Genomic DNA, 10,670 nt, shown 5'->3' with positions numbered 1-10,670 from the left:
ACACATAATTCCCAGTTCTGCCAACTGCCATGGCCTTCACAAAGGCCATAGCAGTCGCTCGCTCACTTCTCGATCGCTCACTTCTCAATCCTGTCCCTGAAGAGAGCCGTGGCACTGACTGGCTTAACGGATGGAGGAGGGGTGGGTACAGCTGGCTCTGCCTCTAGATAGGCAGAGGCAGCTGTCACTCACGCAGCTGGGTGGATCTCGACAGTAATGTCGGGATCCGCTCCGTCTGCGGCGTCTCAGTATACTGTGAGCTGTAGCTCCCTATATACTGAGCTTTGGGTGACGGGAGGACGCTAGTTTGTGTCCTCCCGTGACCCTTAGGAGAACTATGGGGGAAAACACTTACCCCATAGTTCTCCTTTAAGTCCAATAAAAGTTTATTTTTCATAATAAATTGTTAGACAAATTTCGGGAGCTCAAAACTTCCCCTTCATCAGGACTAAGATACAAGATAGCATAAGATACAAACCCCACAACCTATAGAATTATAGAGTATTATATATATTTAGTACCCCAGTATGTAAAATAATCTATTATACCAGGAAAAGATTATATCTGCTGTATTATACGAGAGAGAGAGGAGAGAGAATGCTATCATGAGAAAACATTGTATGGAATAATAAAAATATAAATATCATAGAATATAAATAAATGAATTCAATAATCAAATACTAAATATGCCAAAATTCATCAATAAACTCATGAACCAATACTCGAATAAATCCCCAAAAGAGGCCGAACTGTCTGAGAAGCTCACGGAAGCGTTGCCGCTAAGCTGATACGACGCTCTGCTGCTAGAGGACAATGTTGCTGAGCGGTTCTGTTCTGTTTTAGGTCTTGCGGAGAACAGTTTGGACGCTCTGGTGTTTGAAACGCTGATTCCTCGCCCCATACTACAGCGATACGTCTCACTGCTAACAGAACATCGGAGGATTATCCTGTCCGGTCCCAGCGGGACGGGTAAAACCTACCTAGCTAACCGGCTTTCGGAGTACATGGTGCTGCGCGAGGGGCGAGAACTAAGCGACGGCGTCATTGCTACTTTTAATGTGGATCACAAGTCCAGCAAGGTAAAGATTTCTCACCGTCATCGCTGTCCTTACGGGAGCTGCAAACCTAACATACAAGGGTGCAGGCTTAACTGCGGCCTTCCCTTACGGAGGTCAGATAGAAGACTGAAGGGAAGGACGGAGGTCAGATAGAAGGCTGAAGGGAAGGACGGAGGTCAGATAGAAGGCTGAAGGGAAGGACGGAGGTCAGATAGAAGACTGAAGGGAAGGACGGAGATGAACTTTAATGAACCTCTTGTTTTGAATCCCTCCAGACCTCACCAGACATGTTGGTCCTTATTTAGTGATCAGCAGCAAACTCATGAAGGCTTACCATCATCACTCTCCCTTGTTATTTAACCCCGATAGATCAGTTACATCAACATGTTCAATAGAACGTAATACAAGTGATCTCTGTGAGTTTGCAGCAACATTCCCTGTTTTGTCTTGCAGGAACTGCGTCAGTATCTCTCCAACCTGGCCGACCAATGCAACAGCAAGAACAATGCGGTGGACATGCCTCTGGTCGTCATCCTGGATAATCTGCACCATGTCAGCTCTCTGGGGGATATCTTCAATGGCCTTCTGAACTGCAAATACCACAAGTGGTAAATATTCTCCTGCTGAACGTTATGGTGTATTATTCCAGCCAATCGTAGGAGCTTTGTTACAGCGGCACAGATAGTATATACTGTATAATATATATATATATATATCTTCGATTGTAAGCCCTCAGGGGCGGGGCCCTCCTTACCATCTTGTCTTGAATTGTATTGTGATTGTAATGTCTTCCTTATATTGTAAAGCGCTGAGCTAACTGTTGGCGCTGTATAAATCCTGTATAATAAGACTATATGTATACCGCTAAATTCCACATACCGGTCATGTGTACAATGCCAGGCAGACCCACATTGTTGTTTAGCAGTGAGGACCAAGGACAAATATATATATTTTTCATTCCATTTTTCATCTTAGCCCGTACATCATCGGCACCATGAACCAGGCGACATCCTCCACGCCCAACCTGCAACTCCACCACAACTTCAGGTACGTCTGACTAGAGTCTCTTTTATGTGGCTAGCATAAGATGAACGTATTAAAGTGTTTCTAAAGCCAAAAGTGTTAAGATTTGCATGGAGTAGGTATAACCCCAGTCACCATTGATTGAGATAGAGAAGGGAAGGACTAGAACCCCAGTCCCCATTGATTGAGATAGAGCAGGTAAGGATTAGAACCCCAGTGACCATTGATTGAGATAGAGAAGGGAAGGACTAGAACCCCAGTCCCCATTGATTGAGATAGAGCAGGTAAGGATTAGAACCCCAGTGACCATTGATTGAGATAGAGAAGGGAAGGACTAGAACCCCAGTCCCCATTGATTGAGATAGAGCAGGTAAGGATTAGAACCCCAGTGACCATTGATTGAGATAGAGAAGGGAAGGACTAGAACCCCAGTCCCCATTGATTGAGATAGAGCAGGTAAGGATTAGAACCCCAGTGACCATTGATTGAGATAGAGAAGGGAAGGACTAGAACCCCAGTCCCCATTGATTGAGATAGAGCAGGTAAGGATTAGAACCCCAGTGACCATTGATTGAGATAGAGAAGGGAAGGACTAGAACCCCAGTCCCCATTGATTGAGATAGAGCAGGTAAGGATTAGAACCCCAGTGACCATTGATTGAGATAGAGAAGGGAAGGACTAGAACCCCAGTCCCCATTGATTGAGATAGAGCAGGTAAGGATTAGAACCCCAGTGACCATTGATTGAGATAGAGAAGGGAAGGACTAGAACCCCAGTCCCCATTGATTGAGATAGAGCAGGTAAGGATTAGAACCCCAGTGACCATTGATTGAGATAGAGAAGGGAAGGACTAGAACCCCAGTCCCCATTGATTGAGATAGAGCAGGTAAGGATTAGAACCCCAGTGACCATTGATTGAGATAGAGAAGGGAAGGACTAGAACCCCAGTCCCCATTGATTGAGATAGAGCAGGTAAGGATTAGAACCCCAGTGACCATTGATTGAGATAGAGAAGGGAAGGACTAGAACCCCAGTCCCCATTGATTGAGATAGAGCAGGTAAGGATTAGAACCCCAGTGACCATTGATTGAGATAGAGAAGGGAAGGACTAGAACCCCAGTCCCCATTGATTGAGATAGAGCAGGTAAGGATTAGAACCCCAGTGACCATTGATTGAGATAGAGAAGGGAAGGACTAGAACCCCAGTCCCCATTGATTGAGATAGAGCAGGTAAGGATTAGAACCCCAGTGACCATTGATTGAGATAGAGAAGGGAAGGACTAGAACCCCAGTCCCCATTGATTGAGATAGAGCAGGTAAGGATTAGAACCCCAGTGACCATTGATTGAGATAGAGAAGGGAAGGACTAGAACCCCAGTCCCCATTGATTGAGATAGAGCAGGTAAGGATTAGAACCCCAGTGACCATTGATTGAGATAGAGAAGGGAAGGACTAGAACCCCAGTCCCCATTGATTGAGATAGAGCAGGTAAGGATTAGAACCCCAGTGACCATTGATTGAGATAGAGAAGGGAAGGACTAGAACCCCAGTCCCCATTGATTGAGATAGAGCAGGTAAGGATTAGAACCCCAGTGACCATTGATTGAGATAGAGAAGGGAAGGACTAGAACCCCAGTCCCCATTGATTGAGATAGAGCAGGTAAGGATTAGAACCCCAGTGACCATTGATTGAGATAGAGAAGGGAAGGACTAGAACCCCAGTCCCCATTGATTGAGATAGAGCAGGTAAGGATTAGAACCCCAGTGACCATTGATTGAGATAGAGAAGGGAAGGACTAGAACCCCAGTCCCCATTGATTGAGATAGAGCAGGTAAGGATTAGAACCCCAGTGACCATTGATTGAGATAGAGAAGGGAAGGACTAGAACCCCAGTCCCCATTGATTGAGATAGAGCAGGTAAGGATTAGAACCCCAGTGACCATTGATTGAGATAGAGAAGGGAAGGACTAGAACCCCAGTCCCCATTGATTGAGATAGAGCAGGTAAGGATTAGAACCCCAGTGACCATTGATTGAGATAGAGAAGGGAAGGACTAGAACCCCAGTCCCCATTGATTGAGATAGAGCAGGTAAGGATTAGAACCCCAGTGACCATTGATTGAGATAGAGAAGGGAAGGACTAGAACCCCAGTCCCCATTGATTGAGATAGAGCAGGTAAGGATTAGAACCCCAGTGACCATTGATTGAGATAGAGAAGGGAAGGACTAGAACCCCAGTCCCCATTGATTGAGATAGAGCAGGTAAGGATTAGAACCCCAGTGACCATTGATTGAGATAGAGAAGGGAAGGACTAGAACCCCAGTCCCCATTGATTGAGATAGAGCAGGTAAGGATTAGAACCCCAGTGACCATTGATTGAGATAGAGAAGGGAAGGACTAGAACCCCAGTCCCCATTGATTGAGATAGAGCAGGTAAGGATTAGAACCCCAGTGACCATTGATTGAGATAGAGAAGGGAAGGACTAGAACCCCAGTCCCCATTGATTGAGATAGAGCAGGTAAGGATTAGAACCCCAGTGACCATTGATTGAGATAGAGAAGGGAAGGACTAGAACCCCAGTCCCCATTGATTGAGATAGAGCAGGTAAGGATTAGAACCCCAGTGACCATTGATTGAGATAGAGAAGGGAAGGACTAGAACCCCAGTCCCCATTGATTGAGATAGAGCAGGTAAGGATTAGAACCCCAGTGACCATTGATTGAGATAGAGAAGGGAAGGACTAGAACCCCAGTCCCCATTGATTGAGATAGAGCAGGTAAGGATTAGAACCCCAGTCACCATTGATTGAGATAAACACATATTCTCAATGTAAATGTTTATAACTTGTCCTCCCGCCAAGATAAGCATGGTGGGGAGCATCTGGCTGCTTCTCCCGTCCCCAATAGCTATAATTTCCCTTTACATAAGCCAGCCCCTGAGGTGTCTCTATGCTCCTCCCACGCTGTTTAGTATTGAACCAAATACATAGTTATTGACATCTGCCAAAAACCTGGATATCAGTTCCGGGTAGACAGGCCATATAGTCACCCCGTTAGGATTTCAGAGCTTCTCCTCCATGTTGCAGTTATAAAATGTGGTCATCCTCACGATGAATCTCTTCCGACATTATTCTACTTTTTACCTGACTAGATGGGTGCTCTGCGCCAACCACACAGAGCCAGTGAAGGGTTTCCTGGGGCGCTACCTCCGGCGGAAGCTGATCGAAACAGAAATGACCAACCGGGTACGGAATGTGGAGCTGGTGAAGATCATTGATTGGATCCCCAAGGTGTGGCAGCATCTCAACCGCTTCTTGGAGGCTCACAGCTCCTCAGATGTCACCATCGGTGAGTGTGGAGGGCAGAAGGCAGAGTGTGGGGGAAGGGTGGCTCTAGGAACACTATGAAGCTGCTGTATGTGGTGCCAGTCTGAGGCTGGTGTGGTCAGTGTATCGGTGCTTCCCTATGGCAGTCATGATTGTACCAAATACAGCATCCTGTGCACCCTAGCAGGCAGCTATACCCCCCAGCCTGCCCCTAGCTATTCAGAACAGTGTAGGCAGGGAGATTCAGTAATCCCTATGTGTTCATCTACAGCACTAGGATGCTTCCAGGCCTCCAAGGAGAGAAGAAGCGCCTTGACGTCGGTGGAAGCCGCTGAGCACATTTTTGAGTCCCTGCCCCCATTCCACGTGTGGGGAACCTAGTGGTCACGTGACCACAGTTAAAACAAATGTACTAAACATCCCTCCAGTGACACCCTCAATCAGTTCTCTCCCACCTGTAGGCCTGTACAAGAACCTTCTCTTCATGCCCATCAGCTTATAGAGCAGCCACTCCCACTTAAAGCCTGATTTCAACAACCATCTTGGGTGCTGCAACTCCGTAAAAAGAAGAATTTCATGTCTTTTGAAGAATAAACAGGGGAGTGCTTAGGGGTGTTTTTTTTTTATAGCTGCGAAGTTTAGCTTTCTCTCTTCTGTTCTTGCAGGTCCTCGCTTGTTCCTCTCCTGCCCTATGGATGTGGACGGCTCCAGGGTCTGGTTTACAGATCTCTGGAACTACTCGATCATTCCATACCTGCTGGAGGCCGTCAGGGAGGGGCTGCAGGTAAGAAATTGTATTAAGCCTATTGTTCTGCTTGTCAGATGGCAGCCAGGTGTAGGCCACGTCTGTCCAGGACTTTAGTTTGATTACTGGTCCTCTTTTCATCTAGCTGTATGGCAGGAGGGCGCCCTGGGAAGATCCCGCCAAGTGGGTCATGGACACGTACCCATGGACCGTTGTTCCCCAGCAACACGAATGGCCACCGTTACTGCAGCTACGACCAGAAGATGTTGGATTTGATGGATACTCTGTGCCACGGGAGGGGACCTCTAGCAAGCAGGCTCCGTCTGGAGACGGTGAAGGAGATCCACTGGTAAGGAAACATGTTACGGATGATCGATTCTGTGTCTCAGAGCTGAATATAGAGAATTGGTTATTCTGGGCCAATGGCCTACGTGTCAGAGACAGCCAGGCCACCTCTAAATTCAGAAGGATGTTACCAATTGCATAGCAGCTTTGTAGCTAGCACCTCTGCCTTGCCTGGTGACCCATTAAAGGAGAACTATGAGGTCAGTGTTTTTCCCCATAGTTCTCCTTAGGGTCACTGGAGCCAGGAGGACATAGACTAACCTCCTCCCGCGACCCAAAGCTCAGTGTGACGCGAGCTACAGCATTACTGTTGAGATCCACCCAGCTGCGTGATTGACAGCTGTATGTGTTCGCTCACTTCCCGATCTATTGAGCCGACGTGTGACAGTTTCATTGTCACACGTCACCTCATAGTTCTCCTTTAAGGGCAAAGGAAAGGGGTCACTGTACTCCCCAGCAGTACATACTCAAGTTTCCTCACTCCTGCACAGCTCCATTAGGCCACTGAGAGCAAAATGAAATTAAACTTTAAGATATGAGTAAGCATTCGACTTACTCCAATGCATGGCTATGTACCTCATGAATGGCCCAGCACTGTCACATGGGGATGGGGAAGCAGCACTTGGCACTGTGTAAGCTTTGACCAGTCAGTTTGGAGCTTACACATGGATTTGGACCTGGCCACAAAACCAAACGGCAGGGAATCAAGGAAAGGGGAGTCCATGCTGCTCGGGAGGGAGGGAGTTAAGTGACCTTTTTAGTTGCCCTGGCCAAGGCATGGGTCCCTGAAAGCTGAATGACTAAAATCCGAACACCAGGGTCCCGCACACGTCTCGATCCTTAATATCACTTAGCACTGCCCCCTAGAAGCTGCACCTCAACTTAGTTCAAATGCTGACTATTCCGAAAGACGGTGTTTAGACACACCCACGTGTCCCATTACAGGTGGAACAGCTTAAAGGTGATGAATGAGATTGGGGGCTCCTGGGGCAAAAGCTGGAAGGTGGTGTCTAACATTGGGATCTCGTAAGGGCAGAAGCTGGAAGGTGAAGACTAAGATTGGGGGCTCCTGAGACAGAATTGAGAGAATACTGTTGGGGGCTCCTGGGGCAGAAACTAGAAGATGGAGTCCAAGATTGGGGTCAAAAGCTGTAAATTAAGATTTAGGGCTCCTGGGGCAGAAACTAGAATTTGCAGACTAAAATAAGGGGCTCCTGAGGCAGAAGCAGGCAGGTGGAGATCTCCTGGGGCAGAAGCTGGAAGGTGGAGCCCAAGATTGGGAACTCCTGGGGCAGAACGTGGAGACTAAGTTTTGGAACTTGTGGAGCAAAAGCTAGAAGATTGAGTCCAGGATTGGTGGCTCCTGGAGGCAAAAGGTGGAGACTAAGATTGGTGGCTCTGGGGCAGAATTTAGAGACTACGATTGGTGGCTCTGGGGGCAGAAACTAGAAGGTGCAGATAAAATCAGGGGCTCCTGAGACAGAATTTGGAGGCTAAGATTTGGTGCTCCTTGGGCAGGAGATGGAAGGTGGTGACTAACTGGGGGCTTCTGAAGTTGGAAGTTCAGAGGTTGGAAGGTGGCAACTAAAATGAGGGGCTTCTGTGCCAGAATGCAGCGCTATCTCAAGGGGTACGTCAGGCAGTTTTAGAGTGGGGTGCGATATTTTCCAGTGCACAACTAACTTCCGATTTAAAGTAATTGCCCCCCATCAGGAACTGTACACCGCCCTTTGCTGCGGGACACACCATCTCACCCAGACCAGTCTCCGCTGTGAAGTTCAGTTATGGAGTTGCTCATTCTCGTCTCTTTCTTCCAGATGAACATGTTGATGAGGCTTCAGGAAGCCGCCAACTACTCCAGCCCGCAGAGCTACGACAGCGACTCCAACAGCAACAGTCACCACGACGACATCCTGGACTCGTCGCTGGAGTCCGCGCTCTGACGCCACCCTGCTGCCTCAACGGACGGCGGAACAAAAGACACTTTATAGACTTTTGGAGAGGGGTGCGGGTCGCCCTGCCGATTACAGTTTTATTTGACAACGTGTAAGAAATATGGCTGCACTACTTGTAAGCGGCGGTAACGCCAAAACACTGAAAATGTTTCTAGTTGTAGACAGAACGGGCCTCACGGCGCCCCCCGGTGGGAGGGGAAGAGAGTTCACTGCCTATGCTGCTGTAACCAAACACACACACAAAAAAAAAAAATGGCGTGCTGGACACTCCGCCTTCACACGATGACCTCACTGCAGATAGTCGCTGACTACGCTGCTTGCCTTGCTCTTGGCGTTTAACCGGTGCTGGTGGGGGGGGGAGGGTGTTGGCTGTAGAACACTGTACAGCTATGCAGGACATATTCCGTCCCTCTCCTGAACCCCGGGAGTTTAAGGGCTCGCATCCATGTTGCTCGAGAAACGTAGACGATAAGCGGGTCGCGGCAGCTGGGCCAATCGGAGAGACTTTCACACTTGCGATGAGACTTTAGAAGCCAAAAAAAGAGTAAGCCGCCCCTTACCGGCTACAACAGCTGTGATGGCCATTGACTTCATAAAGACTGAGCCGTGGCGAGGCGCAGAGCCCATCGCGGTCGGTCGGTTAGGTCTTTCAGAGTAATGTCATAAGCCGTCAGACAACGGTCCTTTATCCACAAAATCCATGGACGCACACAGGTGGCAGTTCTGCATATCTCATCATTGGCGGCGTTTTTGGTCCCTCTTTAAAGAGGACCTGTCATGTTTGTAGATGCCCCCAAGAGCATCAGATAAGATGAGAATGAGGGCTGGGGGGATCAGTCCCTCATGGCTTTGTGCCTAACTGCCTCCTCCCCCTATCTGCCCATACCTTCCTTTCGCTGCCCCACTGCTCTGTTTGGCTGCTGGGGGTAAAAAAAACAAATGCCCCCATATGACCACGTCTGAGTGGCCAGTCACCGGTGCTGTCACGGAGGAAGAAGTCACATGCTTCCTTACAATCAAACAATTCTTTTCACTCCAGGTGGCCAAATGGAGTGGTGGTGGGAGTGAGGGGAGGGTACTGGGAAGGGTGGCATGTAGCTGCCAGCAGACTTCTTTACATGGACACTGAGGGCAGCAAAACAATAGAGAAGGATGACTTTCCAAGGGCCCCATCAGCCCCGGAGCCAGCAGGAAGCAATTACGGACTGCACAGGACGCGGAATTCAGTAGGAAGTTGGCTTGGTAGCCCCTTTGCTGGAAACAAATACCTCCTTCCTATGGCAGCAACATACACAACACCTCAGCTGCCACTCAGGTAATACCCCCCACCCCACACGGTGCATAGCAAGCCTTAGGTGACGCCACTCTTTGGGCTTTTGCAAAGCTTTGGTGCAAATATTTATCAAATCCTTTTTTTGTTCCTCTTTCATTCTTTGAAGGACACAGCGGAGATCTTGACCGTCGGGTTATAGTGTCACCTTCAGGAGTAGGATGCAGAAAGCACAGCCCGGGATGGCCCCTGCTGGTGGCCGAGTCCTCCCTCCCCCTCCCCCATTTGGTAGAGGCAGCCCAGTTGTTTGCCTTGCGTCAAGGAGTTAAAAACCTTCTGCACACCGGGCATTGTGCACACGGTCAATTAATCCTTTATATGTCTTCTGTACATTTCAGCCGCAACTTTCTACTCCCAACCGAGGTGTTTATTACAGCTGGACACGACACAAAGCTTCCTTCTGGACACAAAGCACAGCTCTGGGTCATGTTTGCGGGGCAGCAAGTAAATTGCCCCTGAAAAGAGCAAACGTTCTCTGAAAAGCCAGAGAAGGGACGCATGGGGCAAAAGCCGGGCCGCTAAAACCCGACATACGTCCCATAGAACCGAGATTTCTGGTGCTGATCGCTCAAGGCCTTACCGCCAATTTAGGACACGGTGCAATTCATGTGTATTGGCTCCAGAGGAAGTCATGCCGAGACAGTGCTTGGTGTCACCGTTACAGCACAAACGACAGTCAGCGATGGCTTGTCCAGCTACTTAGTCCACACGGCGGAGAGCAAAGAGTACCATAGTGTACATAGTATCACCCCAACATAGAAATCTCTGTTGAATCCCCTCCCCCTCCCCGAGGGGACCAAGTGCTCCGTGCATTCTGATCTGTTGCCGCATTGTACAATAAAAACATTTTGTTCTGTTTCTGCTGACTGTCAGCTCCACCCCCTGGC

The 10,670-nt window shown here is 48.6% G+C and overlaps 1 protein-coding gene across 1 annotated transcript in view; it reads left to right on the top strand.

Annotated features, from left to right (window-relative positions):
• Positions 1–8,995, top strand: part of NAV2 (neuron navigator 2) — a 224,746-nt gene extending 215,751 nt beyond the window's left edge. The window contains exons 35-41 of the mRNA XM_018554770.1: positions 844–1,079; positions 1,512–1,666; positions 2,034–2,105; positions 5,234–5,430; positions 6,074–6,192; positions 6,299–6,502; positions 8,316–8,995. Of these exons, the coding sequence (XP_018410272.1) occupies positions 844–1,079; positions 1,512–1,666; positions 2,034–2,105; positions 5,234–5,430; positions 6,074–6,192; positions 6,299–6,502; positions 8,316–8,441 (1,109 nt within the window). The 3' untranslated portion in view covers positions 8,442–8,995. The remainder of the gene's footprint in view (positions 1–843; positions 1,080–1,511; positions 1,667–2,033; positions 2,106–5,233; positions 5,431–6,073; positions 6,193–6,298; positions 6,503–8,315) is intronic.
• The last annotated feature ends 1,675 nt before the right edge of the window (positions 8,996–10,670 follow it).

This window comes from Nanorana parkeri, unplaced genomic scaffold (assembly GCF_000935625.1).
Source record: "Nanorana parkeri isolate BGI_ZX_2015 unplaced genomic scaffold, ASM93562v1 scaffold10, whole genome shotgun sequence".
Classification (NCBI taxonomy): domain Eukaryota; kingdom Metazoa; phylum Chordata; class Amphibia; order Anura; family Dicroglossidae; genus Nanorana; species Nanorana parkeri.
Note: the sequence above shows the minus strand (reverse complement) of the source record. Positions and strands in the feature narration are given on the sequence as shown.